Below are 19,134 nucleotides of genomic sequence, written 5' to 3' on the forward strand. Positions count from 1 at the left end.
AGGGCTGGAGGTTTAGTATCCCTCCATCCCTTGCCAAAAATGAAGCAAGTAACTGATAGCTGCATGTTGAGGTGTTTTGCTTTAATAATCTGACTGATTACTTTGGGACTGATTTCAAGTTGATAGGTAAGTTACTCAGTGGGTATTCACAGTGAGATGGTGGGAAAAGACTTCTTGTGAAAATAGACATATTTCAGAGATAACAGGATGTGAGAGAGTAAAACCTGTTTGACCTTAAAACCATAATTACATCAAATGGTGTCCTTATTCTTCTATGCTCCATTCTCTTGTTTTCAGTTTGTATGTGTTGGTACTTGGGGATGAGAAAGGGGTTATGGAGACTGAAGTATTCTATGGGAAACTGGGAAAATCCTCTGCCAATGTCTTTGTGGAAGAGAATTTTTATCAATACTTAGAAGATACAGGTCTTTGAGTGGAATCATCATGCTGCATCTACTACATCTACTGTTGTAACATGTACAGGGCTTTTTGTAAAGCAAAATTCTTTCTGTGAATGTTAAATGAGCTTCATACTCATTACCCTTTTTCTTTTAGGAGCTTTTTTTCATTCAAGCAAGGATCAATGCATATCATGTGAAACCTGCCAGTGAAAGCATATGCATGTGCAAACATGCACTGAACACAAGCGAAGCCAGAAGGCAGTTTACTGCATAAATACTAGGCATATTTCTTACAGATTTTCTGTGCTTATAAAAAATTATTTGTCAGTATTGTGAATATTAGTATATTTTGAGTCTTCAGAAATTGTTATGTTGTTGCCATGCTTGCTTAAGTACCAGTTAATCATTGACAAGAGCACTAATGATTAAGCAGCTGTAATTTAATTGTAGTGTTTGAAAGTACAAAAGGGTATGTAATTTAATAGTTAAAACAAGAAGCACTCCATTTATGTTTCACTAGCTATTAAGTTGTTTTTACAGAAATTTAACTAAAAAGGCTGCTGAATTTTACATATTGATTGTAAACCTGGAAAGGTATGGTGTGGTTTGGGGGATACCAGGCAGCTGTTGCCATGTTCAGAGGTCAGCTCTCAAGCCTTTCCTTTGCTTTCCTGACAGGTAATGCCTATCTTGGTTGAGGGTAGACTTCAGTTTTCACTTAATCTTTTAAAAATATGTGTGCTGGATGAAGAAGTGGTACTTGGAGAGATGTGTATGTGATTCAGCAGGGAACACTGAATGCAAGCAGCCCACTGGAACCTCCCCAGCTATCCTGGGGCTGAGTGTCTGCAGAGGAATACAATCCTTCTGTGCTGTGAACAACTGGTTTAGCCCAGGAGAGCTTCATGGAGAGCACACTGGAGGAGCAGTGCCAATCATATGCTCTGCCATTCCTCTCTTCTTTTTGCTAATGGCTCCCTAGGGATACAAATTTGGTAGTCTCTTTTAGGTTGCTGGAGGTTTCTCTATACTTTTCCCCCATCACCAAATAGATATATCACACAGATAGGAATTTAACTTTATTTTCACAAATTACATACAAGGGATTTCTCTTTTCTGGGTCTGAGTATGTTCTGGTTATGTCAGGGATGTGAGTAGATAACTAAGAGCAAACAGCACAGTTCCAGGTGTTTCTGGGCTTGTCCCTGCTCTGTGTCCAGCTCTCACCCACCAGCACAGTGGGTACAGTAACATCCCTGTTGTCTGTGACTGGAAATCATGGATTAATTCACATACTTACTCTCCTACATATTCCTGTTTGCTGCACTATGTGACACAGAAATTATTTTCCTTTTCTGGTCAGAATTAGCCTGTTTCAAAGAACTGGGCAAATAGATCTGTACTAATGGTATTTGTAGAATGAGATGGCAACTTAGTAATAGTGACAGCATTGCCCTTATGTCTCCTGCTCAAGAAGAGTGAGTAGAATATTGATGTTTGTTACAAGTTTTGGTGGGAAGTGTATAATGCCTTCTGTAGAAACACTTTTCTCAACAATGGAGAGAAAACAACTATCTACCATTGACCTTGTCATAACTTTCATTCATCTTGAAGTCTTTTGGGGAATTTTCCCCACCCTGTGCTCTTGATGATTCATGTTGCATAAAGCTTCCAGAGCAATAGAATGTTGTATAATATTTCACTTTTGGATTAGAAATCCTGTATTCAGTGTGCTGCAACTGGTTCAAATATTTTTTTTAATATCTGACTTTTTTTTTTAAATTATTCTTTCACCAGTATAAAGAAGTTTAAGTGACTGCTCTACTTGATCAAAATGGTGGACACTGAAAACCAGCTCTATCCCCTTACTCCCTTGGAGGAGGAGGATATAGACAGCCCTTTATCTGGAGAGTTCCTACAAGATATGGAGAACATTCAAGACCTGTCCCAGTCTCTAGGTGATGATAGTTCTGGAGCTTTAAGTTTAACAGAATTCCAGTCACTGGGAAATGGTCCAGGATCTGATGGATCTGTTATAACAGGTAAGAGTTTGGTTTAACATAAACCTTTCTTTTATAAATAGAATGGTAGAAATTAATAACTACTTTAATGCTGTAATTATTGTTTATGATGAAGTGACACTAGAAATATATAAGCTGATTATGGCATGGTCTTAAAATACTTAAAGCTAAAGTTAATATCTTAGACAAATATCACTGAAGAATGCCTGTAATATGAAGTTACTTAGCCTTTGGTCAGAGGCTTTGGGAGATCAGAATGGGAATCACTGCAGTGCTGTGGGACACTGTGGAGTTCTCAGTAAGGTTTTCCTGTTGAATCTGAGTGTTTGAAAGTCTTTTAGCAGGAGAGCCATTTGAAGTAGTTTAGTGTTAACCTTTTGGTTGGTTTGCATTATGCTTTGTTTTGGGGAGTTCTTACTTTAGATCAATTCCCAGCTTGTGATCCCTATTTCACCTCGGAATAGTAGAACTGAGGCAGTTGAAATGAGCAGTGTGGGTTTGAAGGAAATGGGGAGAACTGCCTTCTGGCACTATGGACTGAAGGAATGTTTCCAGAACTATGATTTTGTTCCCTTTTGGGAGATGCCTTGTACAGGAAAAGTTATGATGTGCTTTATGTATGTGTGTGTTTGTTTATAATGTGGTACTTCAGAGGCACGAGGGCTTTACAATTATTTGTGTAGGTATGTACAAGGCCTACAATAATTTAGATCAGCTTCTACTGTCACTTTCTCATGGAGTATTCAGTGCTCACTGCAAAATGTACTGGTTTTGTGGTCAGAGAACATGCAAAATGTAAGCTTGCAAGGCTCAAATTCCATAAGGCAAGTAAAATGAAATTGCACTTTTAAAAAATCCTGGGGTTTAGGCTGTTCTTGATGACTCTGATGCCTGTGGGCTTGGCAGCACTGGCAATGGAGACTCTGAGCTCCGTGCCAAGGTTTTTTTTCCAACATAATACTTGCTGACCTACATTCATGAGTGTTTCTTAATCTGTCTGTTAAAATAACACACCCATTAATTTGCTGAAGTCTTGTGGTGCAAGTTGCAAGATGGAAGATAAAAGAAATTCTGGCCTCAGAAAATATTTTCCTCAAACAAGGTGGAAATATTAATTGAAATAATTAAGGCTGGAACATGTTAGTTTTGTAATGTGTTCATCTACTGGTGAAACATCTGGTGAGTTTATTTCATTGTACAATTCAGAAGTGCTTTGCCCATTAGAAGAAAAACACAAAATATCTGAGCCAGGCTATTTTAGAAGCAGGCATTTGTGTTACCTTCCTTTTAACATCTGTTCAGCCTTTCTACCAATGTGCAGGACTCATCCGTCTGCTTTTCAGCCCTCAGTTGAGATTGTCATTTAAAATAACGAGCAGCTTTTCGAAGGTCAGGGGTTCTTACGTGTATCTCAAGTGTACCTGTGTGAGGTAAGAATGTGTCTCCTGTGGTACTGCAACAAGAGATGCCCTGCTCATCCCTGCAGCACAGGAGATGGAAGATGCAAAGCCAAGATGAGCTGTTCACAACCTTTCTGCCAAGAGCAGTGGTGTGGTGTGTATTTACTGGGTCCATTATCACCCAAATAGTTCTTGTTGCCAGAGTCACTTCAGTAAGGCCTTTTCCTTCTTGACATCCCATGTGACATCAAAATTAGCAAGGTACACCCTGTATCTTGTGTGTGTTTGCACTGGAAATATTAATTATGTTTCAAAGAATTATGATCAAGCATTAGTCCACTTAATGACTATTAACACAAGAATAAGCTTCTTTTTTGTGTGGTTGTTAGTATAGAAACTGTATCAATCTTGCTAGTATAGTATTTATGAAGTGTTCCTTTTTTTTTTTTAGATACCCTTTCACCAGCATCCAGTCCTTCATCCATTAATTTTGCCACAGCTCCAGGTAGCATAGATGAATCACCCAGTGGAGTACTAAACATTGAATGTAGAATTTGTGGGGATAAAGCCTCAGGCTACCATTATGGAGTACATGCTTGTGAAGGTTGTAAGGTAAAGTCATCATTTTCTTCTTAAGAACCTAAATCATGTTACTTTATTTATGGGGTAATATGAAGATAAACATATGGTATATGAATGTTTCATTACTATAGCTCTAGCCATTACAATTCCTATCTGTGGTCTTTTTTCTGAATTAAGTCGTCCAGATACCAGAACTCAGACCTTCATCAAGCAGGAGCAATTCACAGTGATAATTTTAATACTGCTTTTCTGCGTGTAGTTAGTGAAATGCTAAAACAAAACACTAAACTGTGACCAAAAAAAATCAAAATCTTCTTGCTCCACTACATTTTATTTGTGTTGGGAATCTGGCTAGGAGGAGTATGCCACATTCCTGTTATAACAGCAACAAATCCTGAGTTTCTCACCTCCCCCACATGCTGCTTGAATCCCTTAGTTTTGTACCTCTTGTAGTTTTGGGGCCAGGGCATGTCTCTAGCACAAATTACTCTTACCATTAATGCACAACTCTTGAGATGATATAACCCATGAACTATAAGATTCTTTTCTTTTTCCTTTCATGTTTTAGATTTCCATCTTTTTTCTATATTAGAAGGTAAGAGGAGAGAAAGAACAGTCTATGTGTGCAGCTTTCTTTCATGCATCATGTCAGTATGATCATTTGAATGTAAATCTTACAAAATAATGCAGAATATCTGTTAGAGATGGGGAGATGGGACACACCAGTTCCTAGCCAGGTGTGTCCCACAGCCTAAATGACATGTTGCTCTGTGATGTGACACAAAATGTTGAGATGGCTCTGGATTTGCTGTCCCTGTGGTTGGGCAGTGTGTGAGCAACCTTGCTTTGCAGACTGGAGACATCCTGGAAAGAGCAGTGGAGGTAGAGGCTGTACTACAATAAGTGGGAAAAGAAAAAAAATATACCTGTATGATTGAATCATTAACATTAAATATTGGTTTTTTCAAACTTTTTATAGGGCTTTTTTAGAAGAACAATTCGTTTAAAACTCATCTATGATAAATGTGATCGCAACTGCAAAATTCAGAAAAAAAATCGTAATAAGTGCCAATACTGTCGTTTTCAAAAGTGCCTTTCAGTTGGAATGTCACATAATGGTAGGTAAGAGTGCCCTTAATTTGTTTGTTCCTACCCAGAGTCTGCTGCTGGAGGCAGGCACTTGGATAGCATTTTTACTCACACACATGAATTGAACCTCAGATTTTTTTACAGGATAGGCCGCTGTGGGGGGTGCCAGTTTCCCTGGTGGGTTCATGTGGTTGATACAGAGCTGCCAAATGTGCTGTTATGAGCTTTACACAGTTGTGCTACGTCTCACTTGGTCCATATGAATGTTCATTTATTTGCTTTCTTCAGCCCAGAACTTTGGCACCAGTACTCCCATTGAAACAAATTTCAATACTGGAAGAATTCTGTCCGAGGGTTTTGTAGAAGAGTAGGAGGAGAACAACTGCTTTCATTGTGAGGGGGAGTGATGTAGGATAGAAATCTGTAGGAAAGCAGCCTTCACTATTTTTCAGGTTACAGTGCAGCAGCTCTTGAGCAGATGATCAGAAAGTGGGGAGGGAGGGCAAAGGTCTATGCTGACTGTGCAACAGGAATCTGGTAGGTTGTTTGTTAAACAGAATGGTTTAAAATTCAGGGCATTTAGATATCCAGTTTAAAAGTTATGTTGTTGTTTGTGCTAGTGATTTAAGATAAGGGTGGCAAGCTTGTGGCTTACAGACCAATTTCAGCCCACAAGGCAGCTCTCTGTGCAGGACATAGCTTGCTGAGCAGCACCAGTGAAGAGGGAGAGGCCAAGCCATGAGAAAGCACATCTCACCTGGCCAGATGACAGTAATTTTCCTTGCTTGGCTCTGATATTGTCCAGGCTGAACCTGGGGGCAGGTGCAATGTGAAAGTAGGTAAAAATGCTGGAGTAAGTGAAAAGCTGTGGGTTAGGAGACAAATTTCCTAAGGAAACTATGCAGTTGGGATGGGAACATGACTAGGGAGGCTGCTTGTGACATTGTAGTCTAGAGTCCCAGCTGGAGGCATTGTGAGAGTTTACCTTCTGGTTCTGCAGAAGCCTGGCTCTCTTGCAGTGAGCCTTGACTGAGATTGAGGTGCATTGGGAGAGGGTTGGTAGTCTCTGCAAGACTGGGGATAACCATCCTCAAAAAGTGTGCTGGACAGCAGAGTGACAACTCAGACTGGGAGCTAAGCAGGGAGCCGTGCTGGTTGGCAGGAGCTGACATCCATGTGAAGCTGTTTCATTCTACTAAAAACACTGTGGCCCCCTGTGCTCCAGTTGAAGGGAATAGCCACAGTTTTATTGCAGCAAACATGTGGGAGGCAGCAGGGGAAAGGGGTGACTGCTGACCTGCTGACAACACTTCTCAGGAAAAGCACTACAACTAAATTTACACCCGTGATCTTAAACTGTAAGTTTTAGTTTAGAGCAGTTATTCTTCCATTTTTTCAACAGGTTGGTGAGACCACCCACCCTTAAGGGGAAGGAAGCACCTAAGCCAGGTTCCAAACAGGCTTTCCTTGTTGGACTTTCCCTGAAGTCCACAGCTAATTTCAGATCATGCCTCGAGTCAACTCCTTATGTCATGAAAAGACCCCCTGGGCACGTTGAAGGGCTGATGGTGCTCATGCCTTGAATTGCTCAGTGTAGGCAGTGAGGTCCTGTCCTCACTGGTTGGATGCTGAAATGCAGTACAAGCAACTCCCTGTATGAGCCATCTCAAACCCTTGCATACCTCCCCCCTCCATGGGGCTGGCTCAGCTTGAAACTGAAACTGAAGAAGGATGTGGACGTGCCCATGAGTAGCAAGAACACTTGCCCAAAAAACAGGAGACCTCATACCCAGAGGTGTTTCAGACTTGCATCTTCTGCCTCTCAGAAGAATATCCCAATGACTAGATTGGGTATTCAGACTGTTCTCCTCTCCAGTCCTGAAGGGTTAGTCTGTTGAGAAAGCAGTATGGAGTGCTGGGGGTAGAGAAGATTTTGTTGCCTTTGATCTGTAAATGCAGGTCTTTGGGGTTCCCACTGGCAGTACAGATGTGTTGAATGAAGAACTGGATGCCCCTGCAGGTTCTGAGCCAGCAGTGGGATTTCAGGCTCCATTGCAGCTCTCCAGCTCATGTGTGTGCCTTCTGCCAAGCTCTTGTCATGAGTTTACTTAGTGTTTTAAAAGCTCCCAAGGTGGACTTTGAGTTTCACATTGGGAGCTGTAGAACTCAGTAAGGAGAAAACAAAATACAAGTATATTTAGGTAATGCAGAAGGGAAAAGGAATGTGTTCTAGCCCACTGCAGATAGCACTTTGTGCTCTGAAACACCTGATTTCCTTCAGTTTAGCATATTAGTCACTGACTGTGTTGGGAAGGGGGCGATGTCTTCACCTCTACCTCAGTTTTTCTAGACAAAAAATCTTACTGCTCTGATCAGCAATGGTAAAGCCTTAAGTTCTTGTACAATTTGTGTTTGTTTTATAATTCTGTCTTCCCATCAGCAATACGTTTTGGACGAATGCCGAGGTCTGAGAAGGCCAAGCTCAAAGCAGAAATTCTGACAGGTGAAAATTATGTAGAAGATTCAGAAATGGCAGATCTCAAATCTCTTGCCAGAAGAATTCATGATGCCTACCTGAAAAACTTCAATATGAACAAGGTTAAAGCCAGAATCATCCTTGCAGGGAAAACAAATAACAATCCAGTAAGTATTTTTTCTGTTACTTTAAAATAAAACAGACAGGTATGTAAGGTGATTGTAGTAATTTGGTAGATGCTTTAGCAAATCTTTTAGAAAATAAATATTATGGTAATACAAACATGAACTATTCAAAGCAAATATCTGTAGTAAATATGGTTGCTTTTAACCACTATCAGAATAGTAAGAAGCCTTAGGAAAATCAGGTAATTACCTTGTAAATGGAAACTCATAACCCTAAATTATTGTTCTTAATAAAAAAATGAAGTGATATCTAAATGTGAATGCATCTTGATATGGGGAGAACGGTTCAAAATTATTTTCCTGTTATGACAGTGGAAAGAAAATATGTTTTTCTGTCACAAATGCCAGGATAAGTACTATTAGCTTGCAGGGTGTACAGGTGCTCTGCATGACTTTTCCTTTAATCAGAATAATATTTATAGCAAGAGGGGAAAGAAAACTTGAGTTTGTAATTTTTTGTTTACAAAAATGTGCTGGCTATTTCCTCACCCTGTCTTCCTGGTCTTTTCTGTATGATTCCTTTGAAAAGCAGAAGCAAGCAAGGTTGTGAAGACACATTTGCTGTAGAAGTTATTTTTCTTTCAGGGTAATTTAGCCAAGGTATACCTAATTTGATCAACTGCTTTTTTTTAGTAGCACATGGGAGAGTATAATTGATGTAAGGACTCGCTTGTTTCACTTTATGCATACTTATTTAAGCTCCACTGTGATTTTTGTTACTTTTATGTAGAAGATAAGTATCTTATTTTATCAGCAACTTCAGTTTCAGTAAAAATTTGCAGGGAAGAAACTTTACATATGCCATAATGAAAACCAGGTAAATGTGGGGATGAGTGCTATCAAAATGGTAAGCAAGCTGTCTTCTGCATTATGGAATTTGGCATATAATAGTCTAGTCTAGTCTAGTCTTTAGAAGAGAGACACATGTATTATCCCAGTCTTTTTCATTGCACTGAGAGGTGTGTAAGATGAGGCACAGGCTTAAACATTTTAGGGGTACAGGCTGACATGAGCCCACAGTAAATACCACCTTTAGCTTCTCAGTGGGTGGTCTTCTGCAGAAAATCAATTTTGTGCTGGTTACCCTGTGTCAGAACCATAAGCCACAGTTTGTGTCACACGTGCAGGGATGGATCCTAGAGCACCTAATCCCAGTTCCTGTATTTGAATGTGTCCCACAGCCAAGGGACTGACCAGCCAACAGCGACCACCACATGTGTGCCCAGGTGAATATGCACAGAAAAATTAATGAAGAATCAGCCCTAGGATGTTTCAAACAGGCTGCTATCAATTTTTTCCATATGCAGGGAAAAGAAAAGGGGTTTTAGGCTATTTCGCCATCTCTTAAGAAAAGAAACATTTTCATTTTCTTTCGACTTTTCAGCAGAAAAGCAAATTTTAAAAGAAGGGGGTTTTTGACTGTAATTAGCAGCCCACCTGTTTCAGAACTGTGTATTAACAGCTAATTTCAGTGAATCCTAATTTTTGGCACCACTACAATTAATTTCAGAATGAATGAGCATTTTTCATGATGACAGGCTGTCATTTTTTAATTTATCTCCCAAGTCCTTAGCCATGCCTCTTTTCAACATCCTGAAATGATGTTAAATTTTTTTAAGTATATAAGATAATGTACATCTTTTAAAGGTTTAGAGATGTGTTGTGTTTCCTGCTTTGCCACTTTCCACTCATATCCACCTTCCCATGGAAAGTTCTGCTCTGTGTAACTGTGCTGGAGTGAGATGGAATGTGCAGTAGCCATAAACATTTTAAAATGGAAAACCATAGGAACCTGACCTGTTGGACAGTCTTCTGAAGGAAACAAGTGAATTCTATGAGTTCCTGACAGAACTCATGTGTTCTCCATGCTGTTTAATCTGAGCGGAGCAAAGCAGTACAAGGAAGGTGCTTGGTGTGTATGGAACTGAGTTTCTGTTCAAGGTCAGTTGCTGTGAGTTTGCTAGGTTAGGAAGCACTGGGGTTTGTTGTTTTTTTTTTTAGTGGATTGTACTTCATTTTGGTTGTTGCCCTGCAGATATGTATCAAAATATTTTTGAGTTCTGATTGTTCATAAGAAAGTCTGAATGCTGCTTTTCATAATGATGTTTTCAGAGTGGCTCATCTGTTTGTAAAGGATGTACCTTTCAAAACAAATGGGATTATGGGATTTTGTGCTTGGCATTCTAGTGGGATTCTCTGTTTAGAGATGACTCAGCACCAACTGCAGCTAGAAAGTTGGGACAATTGGGACATTGTCTATGAGAAACTGATAATAAAACACAAGAGAAGTGCAGGGTTCACGTTCTTATGCAAATATGCTGCCCTGTATTGAAATTACTGTCTGTATTCCCCCTAGGGTACTTCAGGAAAGCATCCTGATATGCATCAAGTGTAGTTAGTTTAGGAATCAATAGGAGTGTAGGCAGAATAACCTGGACTTCTGGAGAAGGTAATCCAAGTCTTTTGTGAACCCTCTGGGACTGGCTCTGAGATGGATTTGTGCATCCCAAGCACAGGAGTGCTGGAGCTTCACTGTAACTATTGTATAAAACTAAATTAAAGATATGCCATACATCTTTACATTTGACTATTTGCATTGCTGTTTGCAGAGCAGACTTGTTAGGTATTGCACTTTGTCGTACACTGTTTGTCTTGATGGGAAGTACAAAATAACTCAGGGTTTATTGATAGTTGAGGACTGATTAGCATGGAAGTTAAAGTTGAGCAAAATTCTTATTTTTTAGGAAGAGAATGATTAATAACCATTATTTAGTGACTGAACCAGTGGGTTTTTTCTCTGTAGCCATTTGTTATACATGATATGGATACCTTATGCATGGCAGAGAAGACCCTGGTGGCAAAACTGGTGGCCAATGGGATTCAGAACAAGGAAGCAGAGGTTCGAATCTTCCACTGCTGCCAGTGCACATCTGTGGAGACTGTCACAGAACTCACAGAATTTGCCAAATCCATCCCTGGCTTCTCCAACCTGGACCTGAACGATCAGGTGACACTGTTGAAGTATGGGGTGTATGAAGCCATATTTGCCATGTTGGCCTCTGTGATGAACAAGGACGGGATGCTGGTGGCTTATGGGAATGGATTTATAACCCGGGAGTTCCTGAAAAGCCTGAGAAAGCCATTCTGTGATATAATGGAGCCAAAATTTGATTTTGCAATGAAATTCAATGCACTGGATTTGGATGATAGCGATATATCCCTTTTTGTTGCTGCCATTATTTGCTGTGGAGGTAAGCATGTCCCATTTGTTCTCTAAGGTAGTAAATTTTAATCCTTCCCTCTCGTGAATTAAAAATTTTAATGGAAAAGCTTCTATCCTCTGGAAGATTCAGTTCTACCACTAACTACACTTTGAGGAATCATTATAAAATTATGACATGTATTCTTTTGCTTGTTTTGAGAACAGATCGTCCTGGTCTTGTAAATGTAGGACACATTGAAAAAATGCAGGAGAGCATTGTGCATGTACTGAAACTTCACTTGCAAAACAACCATCCTGATGACACCTTCCTCTTCCCAAAACTTCTCCAAAAAATGGCTGACCTCCGACAGCTGGTCACAGAGCATGCTCAGCTTGTTCAGATAATCAAGAAGACTGAATCTGATGCACATTTACACCCTTTACTACAGGAAATCTACAGGGATATGTATTAAGGACTTTTAGTATTTTTTTTTCCACAATATTTAAAGACAGAGAAATACAGATGGGAGCAAAACTACTTGTACAGTTATGGGCTGTTCACTCAGCCCAGAGCAGGAAAAATCTAAAACTGGGGAACTGGAGTGTTACACTTCTTTTGGTTTGGGATCTTTTGTCTTCGTTTGAAAAAGTGCTGCAGAAAAATACTGGTCAGAGTGCTCAATGAAGTGTCTTACAATGGTTCTTTTATTTGGAAATTTGAAGATTGGTAAGGAATACATATTTGTATAATAAATCAGAATGTTAAGTAACAGGAATGAACAAAATTGTATTTCCTCTTGGCTTAGTCATTTTAGTATTAATATAACAAATTCAGCACCTTCCTTCCAGGTATCTGCACAATCAGAAAGACAATGCACTTTTGCCTAATGGTAACTACTGAGAACCAGCTAACACTTTTTCTTAAAGCGTTCAGTCTAGGTGTAGCAAATGGCTGGATATTACTGTCCATACACTTCTAAAAATTTGGAAAGATTTTTCATCCATTGTTGCTTTAATTCCATGAAATTATGTACATCTTTATCTAGTGTTATGTTGGCATACTTAGGATTAGCAGGTTTAAAAGACAGTTCTCTTATGAAATTAAACAAAATCCAAAGAGTTATCTAAAAGACAGCAGAGATGCTCCAACAGGTGTGTCTTGAAGATAAACTGATGGGACCTTTTTGTTTCAAAAGTCTGTTAAGGAAATGTGAAAATATGAAAATATGAAAAGATATTGTATACCCTGTATTTTGGTAGAACTTGTAATAGCTCAGGATGCAGTTTTGACATAAAAATACTATTTTGAATTAGCAAGAGTTTTGGAGAGACTGAAAAATCTGATCCTACCCTAGGAAAAAAAAAGAATTTAAACTTTCCAGCACTGATACTGCACTCTACTGCAGTGATAGATGACTCCAAAGGAATAATTGGATAGGAAAGGCACCGGCTTCCTCTAAGTGTCTTGGCAATATAATTGTTTGGACCTGTTTGCTTCTCTGATGAATGCACTGCTTCATTTTTTACCCACTTGGATATATTTCTATTCCTTCTTTGGCCTCATGGATAGAAGTATTTGGTACTTGTTTTCACCAGATTTTGTCCTTGTGGATAAGGTGACAGTAATACCAAGAGCAGTGTTTGTAGGTGTTAGACTGTGTCATAGGATGGAAGGCAGCACAGCTGAGAGTAAGTTTATTGTGTTCCTAGGAGTAAGCTGGTTTTTTGCTGTACTCCTGCTGCAAAAGAAGCCACAATGAAATGGCTTCCTGACTTTGCCACTTCATGGGCTCTTTTCTCAGAGAGCTGGCCAGCAGTGCCAGCTGCATGCAAGGCACTCTGCTGTTTCCCTTTCGTTTCTTTGATACAGTAACCTCACATTATTACCACATAATTTTACTTTTTGTTTCACAACAACGAGGTCTCAGAAGCAATCCCAGCATTTTCACTACAGTTAACCTTTCAGTGCCACAGGAGGACACTTTGTACTTGTTTTATTGTAGGCACCAGAATCTTCACTGCAAGGATTGAGTGATGAAGTGAGACCATCACCTTGTCATTCCTATTTCAGTGGCAATGCTTGTTTCTGACCAGGCCCACAGGCACAGCTGGACACTGGAAAAATTACAGGTTTAAAGGCAACTTGGGGTTTATCTGGGCAATGATTGTGGCAGAAGTTACAGATAATTACAGATACATTTAGTGCGATATATTGAAGCACAGGCCTCAAATTTGGTGAGCATCTAGGGCAGGATAGAAATAGTAAATGCATGTGCACAAAACTTCCTCCCCTTCCCTGTTGCCAGCAGGAAGAACACTCAAACACTCAGAGAGGAATGTTGGTCTTGCCAGGAACCCTCAGATGAGAAATGGGCTGCCTTTTGTGTCCCAGAGCAGCACACAGTGTGCCCTCAGAAACAGAGGATTTTAGGAATGCTGCTGCTTTATTCTTCCAGCCAACCCTGTTTCACTGGGGAGCTGTGGGGTTTGGGCCATGGAAATAATTGATCTGAGATATTGCTGATGCAAGAAGTTGTCAAAATATCAGCCATTCTGGGATGCTGTTCAGAAACTGTAGGAGCCAACTGTTAGTTGGTCCTCTAAAAAAAAGGATAACTTGAAATATTTTCCCCCCAAAGTCAAATTTTTTGCTAAGGGCAAATTTCAAAGTTGTATCCCATAGTCTAAGTGTACTGTAGGTTCTCAGGAAAAATCAGACACAGTCAGTGTGCATAACTATTTTTCCAACTCTTGTTCTCAAAAGTGGCTAAAATGCTTTAGTAACACTTTAAAACATGGAAAATTAATAATAAATACTTAAATTCTCAGCAAAGCTATAAAGAAGGGCAAATAGAGTAACTCAGTGAAAGACATAATATTTAGCTGTTTTAGCAGCTGCTTGTAAGAAAGTCCTGTTATTAGTATGAGAAAAGTGAATAATTTTTTTGTTATTTGAAAACCAGTGAGAAATTTTTGACTATTTCCTTGGACATTAAAGGTTTGATTTCTGTTTTAAATTAAATTGCAGACCCTTAATGAAAAAAAAGAAAAAAAAGAAAAAAAAAAGAACACATCTCTGAATTACAGAAATATGAACAAGATGTTAACACAGCCTAAAATTCTGGATGGATTCCACTGCCCACACTGCTGTCCCGTGCACATTCCCACAGTCACCTCAAAGAGTGGCATGGGGCACACAATTCCCTTCCCAAGAATTAATGGGCGAAAGAATTTCTCATTTCTACATTATGCTTTTAAGGAATTACATTTGCTCCTTCAGGAGATGACTACAGCAGGTTTTGGCCAAGGAGATTTTAAAGTTATTCAGTTTATGTCCATTTTTTTTTTTTTAATTTGGAATCCAAACTTGTCTCAGATCTATTTCTGATCAATTACTTCAGCACCTCCCCTATGTGCAGATAAACTAATACTTTAAAATACCCCATCCATGGAGGGAAGCAAAGTGATCAGATTTTAGGATTAAAATGGTATTAAAGATTTACTGGCTCATCAGGTACAGTTGGGATCTGATTCTTGCCAACATAACTCATTTTACTGTCATAGCATGGAAGAACTCTGGTTAGCAACCAGACCCCACAAACAGCTCAAGGTGAGAGACAGCAGATGGATAGAGAAATATCCTGGGAAATAATGGTATGACTTAAGTTTTCAGCAAACCTACAGATTACTCATTTCTGAGCATTGTTTGGGGGGAAAATATTTATTTCTTTATTCTGGTGCCCTAGGTACATTTTGTCAAAGGGGAAGGGGGGAAGAAAAGGAAGGTTTTGTGCCAAGTATTAGGGAAATCTGAGGTTCATTCTTTTCTCCTCCTTAAATATTCCCTTTAAATCTGCTGTTTAAAAAAAAATAGTTACTTTGTATCTTTCAAAATTTCCGATCCCATTTTTGCTTTAAACACAAACTGACACCTGATAGGAAAGTTTCCATTTACAGAAACAACATCTTCCATTGCATTTAAAGAAACCACATTTTGTGTTAGCTGCCATTTCCATGTGCCTTTGTACTCTGGTTCCAGCAGCTGCTGCAGAGCTGAAGTGCTGCCAGCCAGCAGAGTTTTGCATTATTCCTGCCCCGTGCAGATCTCGGAAATACCAGCAGTTGCACTAAGCCTGTTCTCATGAGAGAGCTGGCACAAGGCTGCACATCAAAGAGCTTATAATAAGCATCTAAACATTTGTTTGTTTATTCAAACTGCTGAAACCTGGGGAGATTTATTCATCACGAGAGCTGGGTCACATACGATTGAGTTTGAATTTCCTCATTCCTGACAGAAAGCCTGGACAAAGTTGGGCCCCATCTGAGGCAGAGCAGCTGGGGGATATCCTGCTGTGGCTGCAGAGGAACAGTTTCAGTCTCTCCTAAAAAGCTCCCTGTGACTTCACTGAAAATCTGCAACTGCATTTGACAAATGCATTTGCAGCTGTCATGGTACTGCTTTAGCATAAGGTCTGCAAATAATGGTCCCTCTCAGAAACCCCTCGTCCTTTAGGAAGTGTTGGAATGTAAGGTGGAGCGTGGTATCTGTGCTTGCTTATGTCCCAAGTGCTTTCCTGATAATCAGTTGCCTATAATTTTTGTATTTAGGTTTAATCAGCTTTATTATCCTTCTTTTACTGGAGATTTAAATAATATGTGGGTTTGAGCTAAGATTATTGATATTGTTATGTGTCGTGGGATTTTTTTAATTTAATGTAATACCATTTCTTCATGTTTCAATTTATAAAATACAAGAATATAAATGCAAGGTATAAACTTTCACTAAATTAATTGCAGAGGTGCTTAAAGAAAAATGTGTAAATTATTTAATTTAAATATTTGTTACATACTTTATCTTGTGAACCCTTTGTACAGTGAGGAAGTATTTCCTTTTATGGGCTAGGGATGAAGAGGCTGATGTCAAAGACAATTTGCTATTTATTCTGTCTGGTCTTTATTGCTGTATCATTTGTGAAGAACTATCACAAATTCTTCAAAGTTATCAGTGTTTGGTGTTGACCATTATAACAAAACTTTAAAATATATTTTCACATAGAACACAGACTTCCTTTTATTCAATTTTAATAAAAGCAAGTCTAGTTGAGGAATAGCTGCAATCCCAAAATCGAGTTTTTAACTCAAGTTCACCAATAGGAAAAATAGTATGTAGAACTGAGTTCATCTTTGTTTTGCAGCATGGTAGCTCATTTTCCTTTGAAAAGAGCTAAAAAGAAGCTGCATTTGGTTTGTGCACCAGTGCTGGTGTTTTCTGTGGAGCTGACTTGTGGCTCACTGGGAATAACAATATGTACTCAGGATTATTCCCTGCCATCTGCCCTGAGGGCAACCTGCTGCTTTTATAGATGTATTTCAAACATGATTTGGCAGCACAAAACAAAACGTTGAAATGGCAATTTTGGCTTCCCTGCAGGAGGGATTTGAAATAGAATTCAGTCTGCTTGTAGGGATTCTGTGTCTGGTGCATGCAGGTGTGACAGTCTGTGCCTACAGCATCCTTCTAAGGAAATCTGATATAGGATAAAAGGTACCTTTCAAAGGTATCAGCCTTTTATTTTGCTGTGTGAACCACCAGACACAGTAGGTACCACAAGCACAATCTATTACAAATGTTCTAGCTATCATTTGTATTTACTTGCTTTTTATTTGTAACACGTAACACTTTATTTCCTCAAATTGCTGCAACTTGGCATTTTCACTCCATCAGTGTCACCACACAGGTATGTTGTCTCCTAAGGTGTTTGTGTCATGTTTGCAAAAGCTCTGCTGGACTTCCCTGTGCTGACCTGCAGCCACTTCCTTTACCCTGTCACCTCATATGACACAAACCCACTGTGTAACTGAGCCCACCCTAAGGAAGGCTGTTTTCTCCTTTCTTTTTTCTATTGTGCTCACAGTTTTTTTAAATATTTTTCTGCTTCTGAAGCTGGGGTGTGTTTTTTTCTTGAGCTCCTTTGTTGCATCAGTCTTGTCAGATTCCATTGCTGCGGATGTTTCAAAACTGAATTCCTGTTACAAGGACCTCAATTCCAGATGAGCTGCCTCTGCCAGGGGATAGGCAGCGGGCACAAGAGACTGATCTCATTACAGACTGGACCTTAAATAAGGACTGCAAGATCAAGCATGAGGTACTTGAAGTAGTAGTAATGTTTTGGTGATTTTCTCACGTTGGGTATGCAGGTGATCCCTGTTGTGGTAAAGACACCAGCCTTATGCTCAGTGCCAGGAGTTTCATGGCATTCTTTCCGCTTGAAAGAAAAAGGATTGGCAGGATGGGGAAGTCCTGAGCCACTGCAATCCTGGTGGCACAGCAGTCCTGTGTTGTACTCCGGGTGTGTGGGAGTGCAGTGTCACCAGGCAGCCTGTGTGGGACGTGCTGCAGAGCTGGGAGCAGGTCACCACCTCCTGCAGGTGACTCACAGCCACCCCTGCTCACCCCGGCCATGCCGGGCTCACATGGCTCATCCCCACACACGCAGCAGCTCTCTCTATGGAATCACAGTGCCCTGGCCCTTGGGCAGAGCAGAAACCTGCGTGGTTCTGTTACTTCTTTAGTAGTAACAAACCTAACCAACGTTTCAGTGCTATCAGTGTGCTCCAGAACCTCCTCTGAGTGGTTTGACAAAGTCTGGCTTAGCAGCTTCTCGGGGGACCTGCCTCCTGAGCAGCTCCTGCTGTTCCACAGCTCTTACAAACAGTTGCTCAGAATTTTCTTTAGGAATGCAGCACCACAGCTTAAGTGCCCCAGGATGTTGAAGCCCTTCCTCACCTCTTAAATGTTCTGTTGTCTGGTAGGACACAAAAAAAGCAGTGTTGTTAATGTTGCCAAACCCTAATCAATAGAGCCAACAAGTGTTTCATTAAATCAAGATATCAATATTAAAGAGAAAACAAAATAGCTTATTGTTTCCAGTCAGCTGTTTTGGGTACATTTGACTTCAGTGAATACAGAATGTAGAAGGAGCACATTTCCTGCAAGGAGTAGTCAAACCTAATTCTCATGAAATGCTTGTTTCCCAGTAAAAACCACTAATTCAAGCCAAGCTCCCAAGTTTCTCTCTGTTAGAACAATGCAAGTGACACTTCCAAGGATGAATGGATGCCCTGGTCTCGCAGGGATTTTTAGGAAGGACAGCATATCTTGCACTTGTGAATGTTAAAGTCACGTCTAGCTACACATGATGATGCATTCTCAAATGTTACCAGCCTACTGATCTAGGATGAAAAAACTTGAACTAAACATTTTTTTTCTTTTTTTACATTCTGATTTTTTCTGCCTTCTTTAAAAACAAGAGGTTGAATTCACAGTGTTTGTATAGAGACTGTAGGAACCTATGTGCTTTAATCCTTTCAGACTGAATGTAAACCAACTTAATTTGAAACACGGTTTTGCCTTAATGGTTTTAAAAAAATAAAATATTTTTAAAAGTGAATTTAATGACATGTGATGATCTTTTATCTCCAGGAAAGGAACTCACTGCAATGTGACATTCAAAAGGCAGCCTATTTGAAGCATCTTCAGGTGATGCTTCCCCATGTACTGTTAGATGCCTTTTGAAGCAGGAGTGGTTGTGTAACATACCCAGAGACATTGCATATACATTTATTTATATACATTACCTGTGTTTGGTTGTCACCCATCATCCAGCTGTGACCTTTCATATTCTCATGGGTTGTATGGCTGGTTTGAGACATCCATGGAATTCAACGAGTGCACTTCTGTGTGAAATGCAGCACTGATTAATTCAATGAGCACATCT

At 39.7% G+C, this 19,134-nt stretch overlaps 1 protein-coding gene across 7 annotated transcripts in view; it reads left to right on the plus strand.

Annotated features, from left to right (window-relative positions):
- PPARA (peroxisome proliferator activated receptor alpha) overlaps window positions 1-18,807 on the plus strand; it is a 43,093-nt gene extending 24,286 nt beyond the window's left edge. For 6 of the 7 annotated variants that reach the window (XM_071422302.1, XM_071422301.1, XM_071422299.1 and 3 more), the window contains 6 exons: window positions 2,199-2,443; window positions 4,274-4,434; window positions 5,384-5,522; window positions 7,934-8,136; window positions 10,958-11,405; window positions 11,582-18,807. In XM_071422302.1, coding sequence (XP_071278403.1) covers window positions 2,236-2,443; window positions 4,274-4,434; window positions 5,384-5,522; window positions 7,934-8,136; window positions 10,958-11,405; window positions 11,582-11,829 — 1,407 coding nt within the window. In that variant the 5' untranslated portion in view covers window positions 2,199-2,235 and the 3' untranslated portion in view covers window positions 11,830-18,807. Of the gene's footprint in view, window positions 1-2,198; window positions 2,444-4,273; window positions 4,435-5,383; window positions 5,527-7,933; window positions 8,137-10,957; window positions 11,406-11,581 lie in introns of those variants that run through there. The other variant, XM_071422306.1, reaches the window with a different exon arrangement.
- Window positions 18,808-19,134: the final 327 nt, after the last annotated feature.

Source organism: Agelaius tricolor, unplaced genomic scaffold (genome assembly GCF_023055355.1).
Source record: "Agelaius tricolor isolate 1412-34295 unplaced genomic scaffold, bAgeTri1.0.p SCAF_3, whole genome shotgun sequence".
NCBI classification, from domain to species: domain Eukaryota; kingdom Metazoa; phylum Chordata; class Aves; order Passeriformes; family Icteridae; genus Agelaius; species Agelaius tricolor.